Source organism: Canis lupus, chromosome 9 (assembly GCF_003254725.2).
Source record: "Canis lupus dingo isolate Sandy chromosome 9, ASM325472v2, whole genome shotgun sequence".
NCBI lineage: Eukaryota > Metazoa > Chordata > Mammalia > Carnivora > Canidae > Canis > Canis lupus.
In genome coordinates, this window is record NC_064251.1 from 27,477,368 (window position 1) to 27,499,466 (window position 22,099).

Consider the following 22,099-nt stretch of genomic DNA (forward strand, 5'->3'; position numbering starts at 1 on the left):
TGCATGGCTCAGTGGTTTAGCGACTGCCTTCGTCCGGGTGTTATCCTGGAGACCCGGGATCGAGTCCCGTGGCGGGCTCCCTGCATGGAGCCTGCTTCTCTCTCTACCTGTGTCTCTGCCTCTCTCTGTCTCTCTCATGAATGGATAAATAAAATCTTTAAAAAAAAAATCTACTAAGGGATGCCTGGGTGGACTCAGTGATTTGACACCTGCCTTCAACCGGGGCATGATTCTGGAGACCCAGGATCGAGTCCCACATCTGGGCTCCATCCCTGCATGGAACCTGCTTCTCCCTCTGCCTCTCGTTCTCTCTGTGTCTCTCATGAATAAATACACAAAATCTTTAAAAGAAAAGACTAGGGATCCCTGGGTGGCGCAGTGGTTTGGCACCTGCTTTTGGCCCAGGGCTCGATCCTGGAGTCCCGGAATCGAATCCCACATCGGGCTCCCGGTGCATGGAGCCTGCTTCTCCCTCTGCCTGTGTCTCTGCCTCTTTCTCTCTCTCTGTGTGACTATCATAAATAAATAAAAATTAAAAAAAAATAAAAGACTAAAAAATCTACTAAGACCAAGTTATACTTACTCTAAGAGATGCAAAAATGTTTTGATATGTGATACTTTTTAAATAATCCATCATCTCAACAGGTCACATTAGAAAAATCCATATAAAAAAAAAGAAAAATCCATATGATCATTTCAATAGATGTTAGAACTTATTTTTTGACAAGCAGAAGCCCAGGGATCTGGAGCTGGGTTGGGCATGGACTGGAGGGGATGTCCCAAAGGTAGCATCTGGGGGTGAGGCCATCAGCAGGCCCAGCAGACAGCCCAGTGAAGTGTCAATCCAAGGAACTAGACAGACAGGAGGAAACCAGATTAAGGCAAGGAGGCAGAGCCTCAGGAGATGCTTGGAGGCATAGCCTCGGGGCTTTACTGCAGGGGCCTGCATGCCCTCTGGTCCTAAGTCAAGTTTGGACTCTAGCTGCTGAAAATGCATTTGAAAACATTCAGTATCCATGTCTCATAAATAGCTCCTAAAACTAAGACTTTAAGGAGAAAGCCTTCACACAAGAAAGAATATTTCATACAAGCAGCCCACTTAAACTTAAAAAATGCTTTCCTGTTCTGATTTTCTAAGGAGCTATTTTGTATTTTCAAGAATCCTCTACAATAAAAGAAAAAAAGCACAATGGCAGCTATAGGGGGAACCTAAAGGAAAGAGGAGACAGTGGGTTGCAATGAACCTCGAATTTTCTATGGTTCAACTGAAATCGATCTATGTGTGTTATACCTCAGTAATAAGTGTGTTACAAAAATTAGAAAATCTAAACAGGCACTGAGAGAGTGATCAGCTATAAGTGCTAAAAAAAGACTTCCACACCTCTGCCTCATACCATATACAAAACAAATTCCAGTGGATTAAGCCTTAAATGTAGGGGTGCCTGGGCAGCTCAGTTGGTTAAGCGATTGACTCAATTTTAGCTCAGGTCATGATCTCAGGATTGGGCTCCATGCTCAGCGTGGCATCTGCCTGAGATTCTCTCTGCTTCTGTCCCTTCCCTGCTCATGCTCTCTCTCTCACTCTCAAACAAATAAAATCTAAAAAAAAAAAAAAAACAGCCAAGGAGGTCACTTCTCACCTATTAGATTAGCAAAACTTAAAAACAGCAATAATACCTGCTGCTGGAAGGGATGCAGGAAAGTAATAGGCTTGTTCATTGCTGTTACAAGTGTGAATTGTCAGAGCATTTGGGGAAAACAATTTGGCAATGCTATTAAAATTTTAAATTCTCTTTTCTTGGTAAGCCCGTGGGAAACCCCACCTTAGAAATAAAAGCATCAGTGCATAGGGATTTGCATAGAACCAGGTTTACTACAGCCTGTGATAGTGGCAAAAGCTGGAAACCAAGTGAATGCCCATTCAAGAAAGGGTAGACTCTTATGCAGCCTTTAAAAAAAGAATGGATTAGGGGATCCCTGGGTGGCTCAGCGGTTTGGCACCTGCCTTTGACCCAGGGCCCAATCCTGGAGTCCCGGGATCGAATCCTGAGTCGGGCTCCTGGCATGGAGCCTGCTTCTCCCTCTGCCTGTGTCTCTGCCTCTCTCTCTCTCTCTCTCTATCATAAGTAAATAAATCAATCTTAAAAAAAATTTTAAAAAAAGAGAATGGATTAGATCTGTCTCATCTGACTTGGGGGACCTTCTATTATGTATTTATGGTTAAGGGATAAAAGCAAGATGCAGAGAAGTGAACATAATATGATTCAGCTTTTTAAATGATCACTTTTAAAAAAAAGTGTCTGTGCACACACACATGCACACACACACACGCGTGTGAATTATTAGGAGAAAGATGGAAGGAAGTTATGAAGGAAAGAAGCAAGCAAGTAAACCAAGCTCTGAACATGGGGGGAAAGGGAGAAAAATACTTAAAAATATTTAAAAACTATGTGTGTAATATGACCCTATCCCTCCGAAATCATAAACACATTAACAGATGAAGGAAAAGATGGTCACCAAAATATTAATGATGATTATCTTGAGGGATGGGATTATAGGTGACTTTTAGTTTATTCCTTATTTTTTCTGTTTTAAATGTTATATAATGAATATAATATAAATAATCAGTGGAAAATAGAGCTATGGTTTTCATTGTGTGTGTGATGGGGGGGGCAGTATTGGCAGGTAGAAGTCCCTAGGGAACCTGATTTAATGAGCACACAAGATCAATATTTAATTAACATATCAATTGCTGGCATGTCAACTGATGTTTTCCAAAATCCTTGAGGTATAGGGTCTCTTAAGTAGCCAAACTGTCATCTGAAACATTGTTTACAATTCTCCCATTTAACTAACGCTTAAGGATGGAATGATTACAAATACCAAAGGGGCTGGAGATGATTAAAAGAGGTTTTATTTAAGTGCCACCAAATAACTGGATCTCCTGTTCGCATCACAGCTTAGAATTCCCTCACCAAGTTTATGGCCTGGCAACTTCCAAACCCCTTTAACATTGCCTTCCAAAACAAAAAACAAAACAAAACAAAACAAAACAAAAAAAACAAAAAACTTTTTAAAACTATTTCTTCTTCCAGACCGCTCTGTAGTGGATCTTACAGTCTTTATTTTAAATCCTCAATCTTGGGTTTGCTCTTTTTATTGCTTCGTTCTCATGCTGCTTGGCTTCATCAGTTGGGCATGCACCTTGCTTTGATGGGCACTGCTTTCTGGCTTCTCTTCCCTCTCTCCGTGGGTATGCCAGGTTCAGGGGAGGGCTGCTGGCACCCAGACCTTGTCTACACGGTGCTTGAACATGCCAGACCCTCAAAAACTGTTAGGGTCAGCTGTTTAAACAGCAAGTTGGGCTTCACCTCCTCTTTCTTTTGCAACATTTACTGAGCACTGCTGGGTGTCCAATGTCAGCTCAAGGATTCAAAGGTGAATAACGCATGATCCCAGAGAAATCACACCTGTCTATATAGTTAGTGCTCCACCGCGCAGTGCTGGGGAAACACTTGGTGGGAGGGATGCCATGGACAGAGAAGAGGACGGAGGCAGGGAACAGCTGCTAGCACTTGGCACAGAAAACAGATATGCAAAGGTCTAATGGTTTTCCAAGTGTAGTCCCAGACTAGCAGCATCGGCATCACCTGGGAACTTGTTGAAAATTCTAATTCTCGGGGCTCCACTCCCGACCTACTAAAACAGAAACTTTGGGGATGGGGAGCAGCAATCTGTTTTATCGAGTCCTCCAGGTGCTTCCGATGCACCCTAGAATTTGGGAACCAGGGCTCTAGGAGAGGTCTTAAGACCCTTAGGATGAGGGCAGCCCCGGTGGCGGCGCAGCGGTTTAGCGCCGCCTGCAGCCTGGGGTGTGATCCAGGAGATCCGGATCGAGTCCCACGTCGGGCTTCCTGCATGGAGCCTGCTTCTCCCTCTGCCTGTGTCTCTGCCAATCTCTCTCTCTCTGAATAAATAAAAAATAAAATCTTAAAAAAAAAAAAAGTTGTTGTGGATAACTTAAAAAAAACAAAAGACCCTTAGGGTGAAAAGAGGCGAGACGAAACAAGGCTTTGTGCAAGGCCTCGCGTGCAATCAAGGCGGGGGTTAGACTTTGCCCAGCTAGCGAGGCCTCCAGGGCTTTCAGCAGGGCCCTGTCGCGCTTACACAACCCCTCCCATCTCGGTTCCTGGGAGCTCTAGTATCCTCTGCGCGCCCGGGGCGGAGCGCTAATCGGCACGGAGCCGAGTTGCCCCACCCCCACCCCCACCCTCAGCCCGCGACCCCAGGCGGCGAGGCAGGTCGGGCGGCCGGTTTTCTGCCCACCAGCAGGTGAGCGCGTGCAGGAGCCGCCGCGGGCGAAGACCGGAAGGCACCGCGGGGGAGGCGGCCCCGCGGCCCCAGGCCCCGCCCCCGGCCCGCCCCGGCCCCGCCCCCGGCCCGCCCCTCCCTGGCGCGCGCCCGGCCCGCCTCCTGGGGCGGGGGGAGCCGGCTCGGTCCGCGCCCAGGCGCGCGCCCGCGGCCGGGTTGCAGGGCTGGGCGCGCGCCCCGCGTCCCGGGCAGGAAGATGGTGGCGAGCGCGCGGGTGCAGAAGCTGGTGCGGCGCTACAAGCTGGCGATCGCCACGGCGCTGGCCATCCTGCTGCTGCAGGGCCTGGTGGTGTGGAGCTTCAGCGGCCTGGAGGAGGACGAGCCGGGCGAGGTGCTCCGACGGCCGGGCGGGCGGGCGGGCGGGCAGGCCGGCGCGGGGGCGCGCGGGGTCCTGGGGGGGCTGCGGGCGGCCCCGGCCGGGAAGTGGGGCACCGGCCGCGTGCGTGCCGGCGCGGGCGGCCGCCGGGAGCGGGCATCGGCCCCCTGGCGCCCCTTTCCCAGGAGGCCCCCGGGGACTGCGCGCGGGGGCGGTGCGTGACCCGGAGGCCCGGGCCGCGGCGGACGGGGGCCCGCGCGGGCGGAGCGGGGCTTGGTGCGGTGGTCTCCGGACCGGGGAGCTCTGAAGGTCAGGCGCCGGGAGCAGGACCGGGAGGCGGGGCCGGGCCCGAGCCTGCTCGGAGGTGGGGAGCCCCAGGCCAAACTTTCTGAAGTTGGGAGGGGGCGGGGGTGTGCGCGTCGTGGGCGGAGGAGCGGGGCCGGGGGACCCCGGGCGTCCGCGCCCAGCAGCGCCTGAGCGGCAGCCACTGCTGGAGAAGTGGAGCCCGGGGCTGGAAGTCAGTACGGCAACTGAGGGAGCAGGGAGTGACCCCAAGGGAGAGAACTGGAGTGTCCCCCGGGCATGGCTTTCTTAGCCTGGGGTCTGAAGAAAGGTGGGGGTCTTCAGGAGGAGATGACTGGGGGAAGTGAGCTGGTGAGTAGCCCCAGGACATTAGGGAAGGGAGGGTGGGTGGGCTCTAGCTCTTAGGGAATGGGGATAGCATCAGCTGGGTTAGCAGAGCCTCAGGCCCCAGAGAAGGGACAAACCTGTCCAGCTCAGTACCCAGGTCCCTGCTCTGAGAGTGTCACTCACTCTTGGCTGCTTTCAGCTGGAGGCCCAGACACGTCCCCTACCAGGGTGGTCCAGAAGGGTCCAGTGGGGTATGTGCCATCCTGGAAGGTCCAGGAGTTAGGCCAAACCCTGGCCCTAAGCTGTGGGCCAGAGGGCAGGGCTTCTGTGCCCATACCCCCACCCCCTTGTTTCTGGTGCCTCTAGGGCGGAGAGTCAGACGTTCTGCTTGCCATGTCCTCTTGGGCCTCTCCACCTGGCAGTGTGAAGGCCAGGGAGCCTCCATGTCCACTTACCCTTCCTACAGCTGGGCAGTCTGGAAGGCCTGTTGCGGAGACTGGGAGAAGGACTGCCCTTGTGTTTTGGGAGAGAACCAAGAGGCTGGGATGGTGCAGGAGCTGTAACAGAGTCATGTGAGACCATAACTCCAAAAGGAGCTGAATGGGGTCAGGAAAAGGCTGATTTTGTGACACCCGAGCGGAGTGAGCTTGTTCTGTGTGGACCAGTAAGGAGGAGGAGGACGAGAAGTGTTTTGGGGGTCAGTGTAAGAAGACTGTCTGAGCAGCTGAGACATTCTCCGAAGGCAGTTAGTGCTCGGACCCCAGAGTATGTGAGCAGAGGCCGGTGACCACTCTGGCGAGGGCCATGACACAACATCTGAGGCTTCACAGAAACCAATGGCCCTGAGTCTGTGAGTCTCTGAATGGGCCAAGAGATTGTCCAGGCCTGGAATCCCTGCTGCCCTGCCCACAGCCTGGGGTGGAGAACTGGGGCAGTAGAGTAGTTGGGATCCCACCTCCCCACCTCCTCGTCCAGGTTCCTGGCAGAAGCTGCTAGGGCTGGACTGGACTGGAACAGAAAAGATCCTCAGTGACCTAAAGGTTGTGCAGTCCAGGCAGCCATCAGTGCTTGGACCCATTCAGCAGCCACATCGTCCAAGCTCGGGGTAGCCAGGCATTGTGGAAGGGTGCCTAGGCAAGTGGGCGCCAGCATGCGACCGACCGCCCCGCCTCCCCATCCCAGGTCCTCTTCCCACACTGCTGCTAAGTGGCAGTAAGACCACAGGCATGTCTCCTAACCTCCTTCTGTGTCCTCGGCAGTGTCCCTCCTCAAGAGGGGAGACTGGTAGCACCTCTCTCACTGGGTGATCATGAAGATCAAGAGAAAATGATGCTCGTGAAGTATTTACAGGAGTTCCTGGTGCTCACTGAGCCACCAGTAAATAATATTATCTTGGCTGTGCACACTGGGAATAGGGATTCATCCATCTAGTTGGTCAGTCAGTCAACAAATGTTTGTTAACTCACACTTCCTAGCAGGCACTGGGCTAAGACTGGGGATACAGAAATATATATATATATTTTTTATGATAGTCACAGAGAGAGAGAGAGAGGCACAGACACAGGCAGAGGGAGAAGCAGGCTCCATGCACCGGGAGCCCGACATGGGACTCGATCCCGGGTTTCCAGGATCGCGCCCTGGGCCAAAGGCAAGCGCCAAACCGCTGCGCCACCCAGGGATCCCGATACAGAAATAAACAACGTAGACAAGGAGGCCCAGGCGCTGAGGGCAATTGGTACACAGGGAGAGCCTGAAAGTGGAAAGGAAACTCGGTATCAAGGGGGTTGGTGGAGCTGGGTGATGGGGGGAGGCTTTGCTGGGAAGCAGCACATGTGCTGAAGAAGCCAGTCATCCTGGGGACAAGGGGGACAGAGTCTGGGTAGAGGCCCTGCAGAGAATGGGCGTGGCTGGCTGGTGTCTTCAAGGAAGGGGAAGGAGGGTGTGGCATGTTCTCGGGAAGAAGGTTCAAGAGCTAGTCTGGGGCACATCCTAGAGACCCCGAGGGAGGGGTTGTAAGTGAAGCAGGAGGGTGGTGGGGCCAGATGTGCATTTCAGATGCACATTCTGCCCATCTGTGCAGGGGCTAGAGTGGAGACTAGGGCTGACCATTAACATCCAAAGAGCCACTTTAGGGTTTTAAAAGCTTTCACAAACATGGTCTCACCACTTACTTTAAACACAGGCTGAGAAGTCTGAAGGTGGTGGGATGTGGGGTAAGTGATTCTGTGTTCTCTGTCTCTGGGGCTCAGAGAAGGGTACCAAGGAGGACTGCAGAGCTGCAAAGTGGCCAGGACTTTGAATGCCTCCTCAGAGGGCAGAGGAATCCTCGAAGGCCTGAAGGCACCCAGGCCAGAGGTCAGAGGGCCAGTAATCAAAGGGCACCCTGACCTCAGGGCTACTGGGGAAAGTCCCTTTGGAAGCACAAGTATGGGGCTCTGCTAATGCCCATATGATCATTGGTGGGAGGAGGGGGAGGTGGGGGCTGGCCATCCAACAGGGACCACTGCCCCATTGTCACTGCTATCCTCAGGTCCCCCAGCTTTCTTTGGGATTGACCTTCTCAGGATCAGCCGGTGCCCTGCTGCAGTGCAGGACACCAAGCGGTCCATCTCCTCCCACATCCTGTCCCCCACCGCAGCCAGCCTGGCCGTGTGCCCCATGCCCTGCCCTCTTGACCAGCTTCCTGTCTTGCTGGTACCAGCTTCCACCCAAGAGCCCACAGCTTCTCTGCCATCTCTAGCCACCTAAGCTCGGGAATGTCTTTCTGTGCCCACCATGTAGCCAGGTCAGATGTCACCTGGTTGACATACACTCAGCCCCATGGAGCTGCAGTCACCCTTCCTGGCTGCCCTCCCCAGCGTGCGTGGGGAGATCTTCCTCCTCCCACCCTGCCTTCCCTCTTGTAGTGTCTCCTCAGATGGGGGTGGACGCCCCTAGCTCTCATCGGGCTCCTCTCGAGAGATCAGAGGGCTGGCTGGGTGCCGTACACAGAAAGCATAGGTGCTTGGGTGGAGTAGGGAGTCTGGCCCTAAGGTAGCTGTCAGCCTGACACTCGAGGTGCCTCCTGTGCTCTGACAGGAGCAGGGGGAGAAACAGGGAAAACTCAACCCAATGGAGTCCAAAATGTCTGAGGGCCTTGGCGCCTCTCCTGACCTCCCATTTGACTATGTCCTAATCCTTTTCCAGTGATGGTAATAGTAATAGTAATAGTAATAATAATAATAATAATAATAATAATGGTGTCAGCATCTATGGAATGCTGAGCCTGTACCAAGAGCTTTACTCTCATTCATTCATTCAGCCAATATTTATGGAGTGTCTCCCATTCCCAGACACTCTTCTGGGCTCTTGGAATGCATTAGTGAACAAAACAACACAAGCCCGGTCCTCATGGACATTACGTTCTCGTGAGTGGAGAGACACAGAATAACACAGAAGCAATAAATACCTTCTAGCATGAGAGAAGGAAGTAAGTGCTGTGGGAAAAATGAAGCAGAGGATGAAGGAGAGCTGGAGTTTGCACCCAGGGGATCAGGGTGGGCCTTGGTGGGAAGATGCCATCTGAGCAGAGAATTGAAGGGGGCAAGGCCTGGGTGGTGGGGACCTCTAGGGGAGGGCATTCCAGGCACAGGGGACAGTGCATGGCAGGTAGTGTGGAGGGACACTGAGAAGGCCGCTGTGGCTGGAGGAGAGTGAGTGTGAGGAGAGGTTAGTAGGAGATGAGATCAGAAAGGGAGGGGTGGCCAGACACAGCTCCCGGAGCCTCTGTAGGCTCTTGGAGGGCCTTTGGGGTTTGCCCTTGGAGGGAAGGCCATGGGTGGTTTGGTGCAGAGGGGCGGTGAGGTGGGGCTTGTTTTAACAGGAACACGGGCTGCTGTGATGGGAATAGACCATCAGGAAGCCAGAGGAGGAGCAGGGGGACCAGGGACGCTGGGCAGGGGTGGTGGTGATGGAGGTCGGGAGAGGTGGTGAGACTCTGGATGTATCATGAAGGTGGCCCCACCAGGGCTTACTGGTGAGGGATCGATGTGAGGTCTGAGGGAAACTAGAGTCAAGATGACTCCCCCCAATGAACTGAAAGAGAGGGTCGCCATTAACAGGTCGGGGAGGAAGTGGAGGAGCTCACTTTTGGACTCGTGGGTTCGAAAGGTCTATCAAGTTCCCAAGGGAGATATTGAAGGGGCAGGCAGGCATTTAAACACCTGAAGGTTCAAGGGAGAAGTCCAGGCCAGAGGGAGAAACCCGAGAGTGGCTGGACTCAGGTCCCCCCGGGAAGCGAGGGTCAGGAAGGGCCCCAGAGTGGCCTTGGGGAGACCAAGGAGAGTGGGCCAAGGCAGCCGGGGAGGCAGCAGAAGCCCCAGGAGGGCAGCTGGGGGTCTAGTGAGGAGGCTGCTATGGACCAGCAGGTCATGCTGTCTGTCCAGAGGCCAGGCCAGAGAAGGCGAGGCCTGTGGTGCGTGGGTGGGGAGGCCCACGGAGGGGTCCCAGGGGATGGTGAGGGCGCGGCAGATGGCCCTCACAGCTCCTTCCAGCACACTAGCTCACTCTCTGTCCCGTTCACGCTCCCACCTCCTTCCCTACCTGCTCAGAGAAGGTCGGCAGCCTGGGGGAGTCATCTCAGCCAGCAGACAGGAGCCACATGTCGTCTGGGTGCCAGCTACTCCGCTGGACAGGGGGAGATGGGGCTGGGGTGACGGTCCCTCACCTGGGAGCCCAGCCTGCTGGAGGAATGTTCCCCTCCCGGGCAAACGGGATGGTTCACACTGGGGACTTGGAGCTGGATCTTGGAGGATGGGTGGGATTTGGTCCAAAAAGAAGGGGTGCCGAGAAGGGGGACAGGGAGAGGGGGAGTCAGGTGTGCTGGGCCATCTAGGGGAGTACCTGGTTGGAGGAGAGACAGAGGAGCCAGGAGGCGGGTGTGGCAGCCGGGATTTCCCTTCTAGGACGAAGCACCTCGAGGAGGAGCAGTTAGGTAGCAGCCTCCGGCCGCGGGTGCCCTGCGGCCCTGCCTCAGCCTTCCGGCCAGTGCCTGCGTGCGGCAGTGGTTCCCGGCCGTCTGCACGGTTCCCACCAGCTGGCCAAGGCTGTCCCGGGCTGCGCTGTTGTCTGAAGCTCTCCCTTCTGTCCCTTCTAACACCAGGGGCAGGCTGGCTTGACATCTCAGGTTCGGCCTGCCGACTCCTGCCCCCCCCCCCCCCCCCACACACACACATCATCCGTAGGTGTGAACCCGGTGAGAGTCACGCACTCCAACTCCACCTTGGTCTCTGGCTCCCAGAGAAGCCAACCAACATCAGGGTCTCAGGCTTCCCCTCCGTGCTCCCCAGCAGGCGAGGCCCCTTGGCTCTCATGGCCTCCGCACTGCCACGTGGAAACGCTGCAGTTGGTAGAATGCTTTCCTCCTGTCTCCTCCTGTTTCCTCCCTGTCCCCACCCGGGGCCTGGCCGGGACTCCTGCGTCCTCTGCAGGGTCTCCATGCCTTTCTTTTGTGACATATGCAGACCTTCACTTTCATATTTGTTGAAAAAAAGAGCAGTGTCTGAATCAAAAGTACAAGGTGGACACAGTGCCCTGTGGCCTGAGCATGTGGGGATGTGGGGCAGTGGGGCCACGGGGCAGATGGCACCTCCTCCCTGGTGAGTCAGGAAGGCCTCCCAGGGGAGGCATTCCTTGTGCAGAGTCCTCCAATGAATGGCACCCCTCGGGGCAGAGGGTGAGGCTGGGTCTTGTAGGCCTGAGGCCAGCAGAGGAGCTACAGGGCAGGAGGACAGTGACTGTCCCTGTGACCTGGGTCTGCCTGTCTTCTACAGAAAGGAAGGCAGAGGAAGCCACGGCCCCTGGACCCCGGCGAGGGCTCCAAGGACACGGACAGCTCAGCCGGGCGGCGCGGCAGCGCAGGCAGAAGGCATGGGCGCTGGCGGGGCCGTGCTGAGAGCCCGGGCATGCCCGTGGCCAAGGTGGTCCGTGCTGTCACCAGCCGGCACAGGGCCAGCCGCCGGGTCCCACCGGCCCCGCCCCCGGAGGCCCCCGGCCGCCAGAACCTGAGCGGGGCGGCAGCCGGGGAGGCGCTGGTCGGGGCGGCTGGCTTTCCACCACATGGAGACACGGGGAGTGTGGAGGGCGCCCCTCAGCCCACGGACAATGGCTTCACCCCCAAGTGCGAGATCGTGGGCAAGGACGCGCTGTCCGCACTGGCCCGGGCCAGCTCCAAGCAGTGCCAGCAGGAGATCGCCAACGTGGTGTGCCTGCACCAGGCCGGGAACCTCATGCCCAAGGCTGTGCCCCGGCACTGCCAGCTGGCTGGTAAGAATAAGAGACAGGCATTGGGCGGAGGGGTGGTAACCCCCGGGGGGTGGCACAGCAGGGATCCTCACTTTCGTTCCTCAGAGGAGGGAAGCTCAGAGGGGCCCACCTCCCTAGCTGAGCTGGTGACAGGGGCAGAGCTAGGACCAGGGAGTGTCAGGCTCCAAGTCCAGGGTCCTTCCTTGGAAGGCAGGCAGTCCCTCTTCCCGCCTCCCTGCCACCCTGTGGCCTGGGGAGGGGCCTCACTGATGCCCTGTTCTCTCCTCTCAGGGAAGATGAACCCCGGCATCCAGTGGGACGAGGTCCGGGCCCAGCAGCCCGTGGACGGCCCCCCAGTACGAATCGCCTACATGCTGGTGGTTCATGGCCGTGCCATCCGCCAGCTAAAGCGTCTCCTCAAGGCTGTCTACCATGAGCAGCATTTCTTTTATATCCATGTAGACAAGGTACTGTTGGGGGGACAACACAGGAATCTGAGCGAGTAGCATCGAGACCCAGAAGGTCACAGATAGCCAGGCTCTCTGATCTGCTCAGATGACCCACAGATAGGAGAGGAGACCTAGAATGTGGAGAACAGCCAGCACAGGTGACATAGCCCCTTAGGAGCTGGAGCCCTGCCCTGCAGTCTCTCCATTACATGTCACTTGTCCTGGAGATGGGGTGGGGAGGTTGTCATGCTAGTGGGGGGGCCCCCTGCGACTGCTGAGTACCCCCACCTACCCCCGCAGCGCTCCAACTACCTGCACCGCGAGGTGGTGGAGCTGGCCCGGCAATATGATAATGTGCGGGTGACACCCTGGCGCATGGTCACCATCTGGGGCGGGGCCAGCCTGCTGCGGATGTATCTGCGGAGCATGCAGGACCTGCTGGAGGTGCCTGGCTGGGCCTGGGACTTCTTCATCAATCTTAGTGCCACCGACTACCCAACCAGGTAGGGGGCAGTGCCCTGAATCCTCCAGAGCAGAAGGTGGCCTGTGGGGGTCCTGGGCATGGGAGGGGCCTGATTGACTCCTTCCCTTCCCCCAGGCCTCATTCTGCTCCCCGGACCACAGCCTCGTTTTAAGGGGAGGGGCTGGTGAAGGTGATGTCAGGATTGAGAGTGACAAGAGACTAGGAAGTAAGCAGAGGCCTGGACAGACATGGGGCACATGGTCAAAGGGCAAGGGGCGGAGGAGCGCTGTAGGTGCCCACCACCGCAGAGCATCATCTGGGGGCAGGGCATGTGGTCAGGACAGCTGTCCGTGAGGCAGGGAGGGGCAGAGGGCGAAGACAGAGGGGTGCCAGTGGGGAGTGTGCCCTGGGCCTGAGCCAGTCCCCTTAGACACACTGCCCATGCCCCATCCTCTCCCCAGAACCAACGAGGAGCTGGTGGCTTTCCTGTCTAAGAACCGAGACAAGAACTTCCTCAAGTCACATGGCCGGGACAACTCCAGGTGAGGGGTCGGGGAGGCCCCCCCCTTGCCCTGCTTGCAGCCAGGTTGTAGAGCCTACAAACCAAGCCCACCCAGATTGAGGCCTGCTGGTTCCTAGGCACACAAGAGAGCCTCCCCCAACCCCCTCCCCCCCCCCATGACTCTCATCATGGCCTATCTGCCATCTGCAGGTTCATCAAGAAACAGGGTCTGGACCGGCTCTTCCATGAGTGTGACTCACACATGTGGCGCCTGGGTGAGCGGCAGATCCCAGCAGGCATCGTGGTGGACGGCGGCTCCGACTGGTTCGTGCTGACACGCAGCTTTGTGGAGTATGTGGTATACACAGACGACCCGCTCGTGGCTCAGCTGCGCCAGTTCTACACATACACGCTGCTCCCTGCCGAGGTGGGTAACCCACATCCCCAGCCGGGCCAGGGAGGCCGTGGGACGGGGTGCCCGTGGCTCACCCTCCACCCCGCCCGCAGTCCTTCTTCCACACGGTGCTGGAGAACAGCCCGGCCTGCGAGAGCCTGGTGGACAACAACCTGCGCGTCACCAACTGGAACCGCAGGCTAGGCTGCAAGTGCCAGTACAAGCACATTGTGGACTGGTGTGGCTGTTCGCCCAACGACTTCAAGCCGCAGGACTTCCTCCGGCTGCAGGTGCTTTCCTAGGACCCCCTGTCCCAGCCCCCGGCCCCATCCTGGCCCCAGCCTCTGTCTGTGAGAAAGGAATCAGGGTGAGCACCTCGGGGAACCTGGGGTGCTGGGGCTCCAGTGGCAGGAGGAAAGGTCCCGGGACCCTGATTGCTAGGTGCCAGGAGGGCCCCCCCCCCCAACCCTAGCTACACCGCCTGGGACCTCCAGACCCCTTCATCCCCATTGCCTCTCCTGCTCCAGCAAGTCTCCAGACCCACCTTCTTCGCCCGGAAGTTTGAGTCGACTGTGAACCAGGAGGTACTGGAAATCCTGGACTTCCACCTGTATGGCAGCTACCCGCCGGGCACGCCAGCCCTCAAGGCCTACTGGGAGAACACCTATGATGCAGCCGATGGCCCTGGTGGGCTCAGTGACGTCATGCTCACCGCTTACACCGCCTTCGCCCGCCTCAGCCTGCGCCATGCTGCCACCGCTATACCCCCACTGGCCACCCCACTCTGCAGGTGAGACCTCCCTTCGACATATCGCAGGCCCTCAGGGTGTGGCACTCCATGGGGAGGCCAGTCAGAAAGAGCCAGGGAGCCCCAGGGAGCCCCCAGTCGGAAGCAGGGGAAAATGCAAATAGAACAAAACAAGTGAGAGCCAGGCACATAGGTGCCGTGGGTGCGAGATCTGGGGCAAAAGAAGTGCCTAGGGATGGGGGACTCCCCAGAGCCCCCTCCCTGGGACTCCAGGCCAACTCGAGTGTGCTGATGGCATCTCCCTTTCTCCCTGCTGGAACCTTCTTAGGTTTGAGCCCAGGGGCTTGCCGTCCAGCGTGCACCTGTATTTCTATGACGACCATTTCCAGGGCTACCTGGTGACGCAGGCGGTGCAGCCCTCAGCCCAGGGGCCGGCAGAGACGCTTGAGATGTGGCTGATGCCCCAGGGGTCGCTGAAGCTGTTGGGGCGCAGTGACCAGGCCAGCCGGCTCCAGAGTTTGGAGGTGGGACAGGCCCTCCCCTTGCTTTCTCTTGACCCCCAGCAAGACCCAGGGTAGTGGGGAGAGGGGGACAGACACCAAGGGAGGGATAAGGACTGGGTGCACGGGCTCTTCTTTCCCAGCAATGGAGCCAGTGTCTCCCTGGCAGGTGCACGCTGAGGAGGGCCTCCCACCCCGGGGTGCACAGAGGGCATGCAGTGAGCAGGGTAGAGACTGTAGTTGCCCTACAGTGCAAGCCCAGTCTTCTAAAGCACAGTGGCTTTCTTCTAGAGGGACTTGGAGATTCCATTAGGCTTTGGAGTGTCCTTCCTCTGGCTCTTTCTCAGAGGCCGTGGCTTCATGTGGGGATGGTCTCTGGGCAAAGCCTCCAACCTCATCTCTGCCTTACTGCCCCTACCACTATGGAACAAGCCAGAATAGGAGTCCAGAACAAATTTCAGAGCGGAGAAAGATATTAGAAAAATCCTAGTCGAAGCTCTTCCTTTTGCAAATGGGGAAACTGAGGCCTAGAAAGATACAGTGACTGGCCCAAGTTCATGCAGAGTTAGAGGCAGCAGCAGAGTAGAGAGGACTTGCCCTCCCCTCCACCCGGCTCCTGCCCAGCTGCCTCCCTCCCTACAGGTTGGCACTGAGTGGGACCCCAAAGAGCGTCTCTTCCGGAACTTTGGGGGTTTGCTGGGGCCACTGGATGAGCCTGTAGCCATGCAGCGCTGGGCCCGGGGCCCCAACCTCACAGCTACTGTGGTGTGGATCGACCCCACCTACGTGGTAGCCACGTCTTACGACATTGCGGTAGACGCGGACACTGAGGTCACGCAGTACAAGCCCCCACTGAGCCGGCCCCTGCGGCCCGGGGCCTGGACTGTCCGACTGCTTCAATTCTGGGAACCCCTGGGTGAGACCCGCTTCCTCGTGCTGCCGTTGACCTTCAACCGCAAACTACCTCTCAGGAAAGGTAAGGATCTAGGCCCAGAAGCCAGACAGGATACAGTTTGTGCTGGTGACCCCAAGAGGCAGACCATCAGAGCTGACCCTCGAGTAGGGGAAGAGGCAAGGTTGGGGCCTGGATGGTCTGTCCCTTAGGATCCCCACACCGTGCTAGGGTAGCGAGGCAAGCTTGGTGGCCAGGTGGACTTGGTTTTGGAATATCGCTTTGACACTTTAATTGTGCCTTTATCCTCAGCAGATTACTTGGCCTTCTGATCCGATTGGCCACCCAGTCCATCATGTGGCTGGGTGGGCAGGGTCCCATGGCCCTCCCCACAGGCATAGGCTTCAGGTTCCCTCAAGGAGGGCCTAATACAACTGCCTCCTGGGAGATATTAGGGATGAGTATATGGGTAAAAGTGGCTTGTATACAGTAGGTGCTCAATAGGGAGGTAGATGTTTTCTTGCTCTGGCTATGTCCTATCACAGAGAAGGTGAGTCAGAGCAAGGGTAACCCAGACAAAGATGGGGTACTGGGGGTGCTGTGGCAGATCCAGAGCAGACGAGCCACACCCCTGTTCTCCCGGGACTCCCAGCCTGATGCAGGAGGTGGGGACAAATGGAGGCCAGCGTTCCACCAGGCCGGTATTGGAGCTGAGCCCTGATGAGCTGGAATTTTATAGACAGAAAAGGCTATTCTAAGCTGAGGAGACAAACCCCACAGGCATCTGGTGCATGAGGGAAACTGGGCCGAGGGGGTAGGAGATAAGGGCTGGTGGGAAGGAAGGCCAGCAAAGCTAGGAGGGCCTGAGTGTGGGGCCCCTGATGGCTCTGGGAACCACTGGAAGTAGCTGAGAAGGGGCATAGGGGACAGAGACCAGACCATTATGGGAAAGTTACCTTATCTTCCAAAGTGCCTTGAATCCACTCTTCCAAATCGTCAAGTTGGGAATTCAGAGATTATGGTCTTGATTTTATAAAACTAACAGTTTTACAGGTATAAAAAGTTCTGTGGATTAGCACAAGGTCACAAGTCACTCAGCAAGTTGTGACTCTGTGTTCGAGTTGGGACAGAAGCTGGGGTGCCCAGACCTGAATGCCAGGGTCTGGCCTTCATGGAATCAGTTAGGCGGGGCTCACTTACTGCCTCTTCTGCACCCCCCAGATGATGCCAGCTGGCTGCACGCCGGGCCACCCCACAACGAGTACATGGAGCAGAGTTTCCAGGGCCTTAGTGGCATCCTGAACCTGCCTCAGCCAGAGCCCGCAGAGGAGGCCGCCCGCCGGCACGCAGAGCTCACAGGCCCGGCACTTGAGGCCTGGACAGATGGGGAGCTGAGTGGCTTCTGGTCTGTGGCCGGACTGTGTGCCATGGGCCCCTCCGCCTGCCCCTCCCTGGAGCTCTGCAGACTGACCAGCTGGAGCTCTGTGTTCCCCGACCCCAAATCAGAGCTGGGGCCTGTCAAAGCAGACGGGCGACTCAGGTAGCAGGGCCCCAGCCAACACCTCCGGATGACCCGGGGAATTGCACCTTACAGACAATGGAGGGGTGTTCCCCTCGCAGCAGGCAAGAACCAGAGGCCCAGGCAGTACGTCCCTGCCAGCCATTAAGAACCCGAGCAGACGGCAGGGAAGGTGGGCGTGGTACTTATTGCTGATGGTTCTGCTGGGGACCAGAGGGTTGGCAGGAATGTGGGGAGAAGGGCTCCAGCCTTCATGCCCCGCTCCTCCTCACTTTCCTTCTAGGTTTCTTGGTTTTTTGGTTTTTTGGTTTTTGTTTTTTGGTTGTTGTTTTTAATGGGTGATAGGGGGAGGAACTGGAAATGAAAACTGTGCAATAGGACTCAGAGCAGCCCCAGGAAGTGGGCCATGGCTCTGGGGAGCAGGGGCCTGAGGAGCCCATCTGCTGTTGCTCTGGAGGAGGCTGAGCTGGCCTCAATCTCCAGGGCCTCGTCTCTCCCCCCCCACCCCCCGCCTGGGCCTGTGGTGCTCATGGCTGAAGCTCTCCAGGGGTACAAGTGCCATGCCAGGCTCTGAGGCCCGGAGAACAGGTGATTTGGGGGAGCGCTGCAGAGCTGGACTCTAGCGAGACAGCCTCTCCTCTTATAGCCAGGGGACTGTAAAAGAAGGGGTGGGGCTGGCTCAAGGGCTTTCCGGCATGTCCTGCCCCTTGGTAGGCAAGGCAGGGCATCAGGGCCTGCTGAGACCAACACAGAGTCTCCCAGGTACCCAGAACTGCAAGCAGGGCCTGGGCTCCCGCCCTGGAGGGGCGAGCCCTCATGAGCAGTGTGGGAAGAGGACTCTGTCGGGGCTCTCAGAAGAACCTAGAGCAGCATTGTGCCTGAAGCTCAGTGTGAAGTCTGAAATATGCAACAGAAGAAATATATCTCTATCTCTCTAAGTCAAGCCTCTGTGTCTTTTCCTCCTGAGTGTTGGGAAGCTGTCACTGTCTGGCCTTCTGAACGTCTTCACTGGTATGTGTTGGTAGCCATGAGAAGGTGGAGGTTTCACTCCCCTAGAGTGGGAACGGTTTAGAATCCAAGAACTAAGAGGGATGCAAGAACCCATCTAAAACAGCTCTCTCTTTTTTCTGAGGGCTAAACAGGCCCAGAGAGGCTTGGACACTCGCTCATTGCCACCCAGTAGACCAGTGCAAAAGCCAATTCAGTTCTCAAGGGTCTTGACCCAGCAGCTCCACAGGAGGTCAGCATGTTTGCCTTTGGCATCACCAGGGGCCCATCCCATGAGCCCTCCTCACTGTCCTGCCCAGCTCTGACTTATGGTGCATCCTCCAGGATGGAGACAGCCCCAGCCATGGGCTGATCGTTACTGTTGGAGCTTTAGGGACAAGAGTGGTCCCTGGCCACCATCCTAAGCCCTGGGAGGGCCATGCTGGAAAGGTTTGTCTAGCCTCCCTCCTCTGCCAAGCCCTTTCTCCCTCCAGGTCTCCTGCCATTGTCAGCAGGGGCTCTGCATCAGCCCTTCACACTACTGAATGTGGAAGTGAAGGTTTCTCGGATCTTTAAAATCCTCCCATCAGGAGTGCCAGTGGGTTAAGCAGCTGCTTAGGTCATGGCATCAGGTCATGATCTCAGGGTCCTGAGATTGAGCCCTGCATGGGGCTCCTGCTCAGCAGGGAGTCTCCTTCTCTCTCTCTCTCTCTCTCTCTCAAATAAATAAAATCTTTAAAAAAAAAAAAAATCCATCAGCGGGTCATGCCTCTTGCTCAGCTCTGTTTGGGGGAACAAAGAGTTTCATTCCGGCCTAGACTGCCACATGTCTCGTTTTCCTAGTGGCCAGGAGAGGGCGCCCCTGACCGCCAGGAAGGGCGGTGGGGTTGTCTGCTCAGCCAGTGCCGACCCTGCACGCAGGATCTCGTTGAATCCTCACAACCCTGTGAGGCTAGCACTTTTATTATCTGCATCTGGCACATCAGGAAACTGAAATGATGAGCCCGAAGTCACAGCTCTCAGGCGGTGGCAGCAGGCTCCCGACGGAGGCAGGAGGCCTGTGTACCACTCACATCACCCCTTGCCCTCCTTAGGGCAGGTCGCCAGGAAAGAGCTGACAGAAAGACCTCCTAGGAAACAGTGCTTGGTTAGGCACTAGGATGACATTTTTCTGGCTGCTATTTTTGTGAACTTCTGAAACTCCCTTCTGAGTCTCTAGAATTTTTTTTTTAACATCAACTCTTAGGTCGATAAAAAGATATTAACCAGGTAATGTTATGCCCAGGTAGTAATGGTCAGATCATTGGCTGGCTGAGGACTCCCCACCCAGTTGGCAGTGTTCACCTGGGCTGTTTGTTGGGTTAGCACAAGTTTCCAGAGGCTTTGTTTTTGACCTCGATGGGGCATGCGCTCTCTGTTTCAGCCCCTGCCACGTTCACCCCATCACAGCAGGCCCTGGTTACTTATTACTCATGACTGTCCTTTGCCGTGAATGTCCTGAGTTTGCACATTTAGCCCAGTGGTGGGGCATCCTGACTGAGGGTTCTGAGTTCATTGGTGTGGGGTGGGAACGCAGTGAAGGTATGGTTTCAAAGCTCCCCCAGGAGATTCTAATTTGCAGGGCAGCTTCACCTGCACGGCTCTAGCCTCCTGAGTTGGAACCCAGACCAGGCTCCAGGCTCTAGAACCCCTGGTTGGTTCAGAAGGCAGGTTTGGCTGTGGAGGCCCTCCTCTCTCAGCCTCTCCCTTGTGCAAGCCACTGAGGCAAGAGCAAGTGCAGCTTCTCTGTTGCTGTGTTCCCCACCCCCATCTTTCTAGAAGGTTAGCTCAGCCTGGAGGCTTGGGCTCTTTGAGCCTTCTCTGAAATCCTTCCCTGGCTGGGCCAATGGGGTCAAGATCAGGGTTCAGGGCAGGTGGGATTTGGGATGGGGGTGGGGGTGGCTGGGGCAGGCTGGACCCCCTGGGCTGCAGAATTCCTTTGTAGGAAGGAGGAGAGCCTGGGCAGACGCTTTTGTTATTTTGTGTCCCCCTTTCCCCCACTGCCCCTGTGCCTGAATTCCAGGGCAACCTTGGACCCCTCAGTTCCCTTAGAGAGGGGAGCCAAGAGCAGAAGAGAGCCAATTGGCATCCTGAGCCCAGTTATCTGGGCCACTGGGAAGTGTCGAGGCAGAGTCGCTGGGAGGTTATCTGGAACGGAGAAGTACAGAGGGTCGGTGTGAGTTGGAGCTCCCCTGGCTGGTATACCAGAAGCTGAGTCTATTCCTGCCAGCCTCTAATGAAAGTTGTAGAGGGATCTTCATGGCTGCCAGGCCCGCAGAGGGGAATGCCCTCTGTGGGACATGAGATCATGGCACCACATTGGCAGGATGAGCAGAGGCAGAGGCTGACAACCTGGAGACCTGCTCAAAGATGCTCTGGTCTGAATGCACTTGCTTCTCTGGGCCAGAGTTCCTGGTTGGGGAGTGGCCCTGCTGGCTGTCTTCAAGGTGGCTCCAGGCTGATGCCCCTTCTTGCCACCCCTTTGCCACTGCTGTTCTGCGTGCACAGATCACCATGCACAATAGCCTTCTAGCCATAGTTGTGGCCACCGAGGAGTACCTACTGCTGTCCTGAGTCCTAGGGTTGGATCAGAAGTACCCTTGACCTCTCACCATGGACCGGAAGCCCAGCCTCTTCATCTATAGGGCCACCTAGAGCAAGCTACTTGGGAAGAATGCTGTTTGGCTGGGCCCTTACCTGCCGAGTTCTGGGACACCGTGGTCCATGATAGTGGAGAAGGGGTTGGGAACCAGAGTCTGAGTTCAGGCCCTAGAGTCCTCCTTGGCCCCCTCAGACCCACTTCTAAGGCTGTCTAGCCCTGCCAGCAGTTCCTTCCCCGCCCCCCAAGTTTGTCCCTCTCTAAACTATTTTTTTCTTCCCTCTCTAAACTTCTTACACGTATCACTTCCCCAGCTAAAGAGACAGGATAAAGCTACACTGCTCTCCTAAATAAGCCTGCTGCAGGGGTTTGGTGCAGCAGCAGAAAGGGAGCTGCCTGCACCTCAGTTTCCCCTGCATGGCAAACTGATGCTAGACCAGCCAGGTCAATACTACCTAATTTCTGGAGTGGGATTCTGATGTAAGGAGGTGAGATGGGCCCATGCATGCCACGTGCAGACTGGACCCTTGACTGTGCCTCTGGGGGGAGGACAGTTTTGTCCTGGTGTTCATTGTGGCCATCCTGCTGCTGCTGCTGTACCTTCATGGGCCCCAGTGCTGCTAGGGTCTCTGCTCCTGCCACTTGCTCCAGAGCTCCAGCCAGTACGTAAGTAACCCTACCCATCCACCCTTCCCTTCGTGCCCTCCTACCCCAATCCCTGCTCTCTGGCCAGGGAAGAGGCCTTTCAAATCTACTCTATGGATTCTGTACCTTCCGGCCTGGGTTCCCTTGGGGCCAAGGCAGCAGTGTGGGAAGGGTTATTAAAGGTCCTTGCCAGGGCAGCCCGGGTGGTTCTGCGGCTTGGCATGCCTTTGGCTCAGGGTGTGAAGGGCTCCCTGCATGGAGCCTGCTTCCTCTCTGCCTGTGTCTCTGCCTCTCTCTCCCTCTCTGTGGGTCTCTCATGAATAAATAAGTAAAATCTAAAAAAATTGCAGATACAAAAAATAAAGTCCTTGCTAGCATCCTGGCTGGTTATTGTTATTGTTAAAGGGGACCTGGTGCTGGGAGCTGCTGGTGAGGACAAAGGTCTTAAGACATTCCAGCTCTCCAAGCAACTGGAAACACCCTCTCCTGAGCAACCAGGGGAAAGTCTAGAGCACTGACTTCATGAGAGAGGGAGGTGGTGGCTACAATACTGTCAGGCCTTTCCCCAGGGACGGGGCACCATATGGGAGTCTGGATATGGAAAGCAGGAATTGTCTGACCTGCAACCTCCACATGCTCTGATGTATCCCGCACCCCCACCCCCACAAGCGCAATTCTAGGGGCCAGAGAGGTTGGAGAGGTGGGCACAGGAGGAGGAGGCTTTCTCTGACTCTCCCTGAAGGGCATCAGAAGTGGCTGCCAG

At 56.3% G+C, this 22,099-nt stretch overlaps 1 protein-coding gene across 1 annotated transcript; it reads left to right on the forward strand.

The window, feature by feature from the left end:
• Positions 1-4,504: 4,504 nt before the first annotated feature.
• On the forward strand, positions 4,505-18,004 carry XYLT2 (xylosyltransferase 2). The gene is made up of 11 exons (XM_025440059.3): positions 4,505-4,702; positions 11,128-11,620; positions 11,891-12,066; positions 12,349-12,551; positions 12,973-13,053; positions 13,224-13,440; positions 13,521-13,697; positions 13,935-14,197; positions 14,484-14,679; positions 15,298-15,631; positions 16,769-18,004. The coding sequence occupies exons 1-11, from the start codon at positions 4,568-4,570 to the stop codon at positions 17,089-17,091; spliced, it is 2,598 nt and encodes an 865-aa protein (XP_025295844.3). The 5' UTR covers positions 4,505-4,567; the 3' UTR covers positions 17,092-18,004.
• The last annotated feature ends 4,095 nt before the right edge of the window (positions 18,005-22,099 follow it).

Excerpts from the sequence above, each read along its gene's own strand:
- XYLT2 (XM_025440059.3), top strand. The coding sequence starts at position 4,568 with ATGGTGGCGAGCGCGCGGGTGCAGAAGCTGGTGCGGCGCTACAAGCTG. Across the intron at positions 14,680-15,297 it reads GCCGGCTCCAGAGTTTGGAG|GTTGGCACTGAGTGGGACCC; the intron begins GTGGGACAGGCC and ends CCCTCCCTACAG. Across the intron at positions 15,632-16,768 it reads CAAACTACCTCTCAGGAAAG|ATGATGCCAGCTGGCTGCAC; the intron begins GTAAGGATCTAG and ends TGCACCCCCCAG.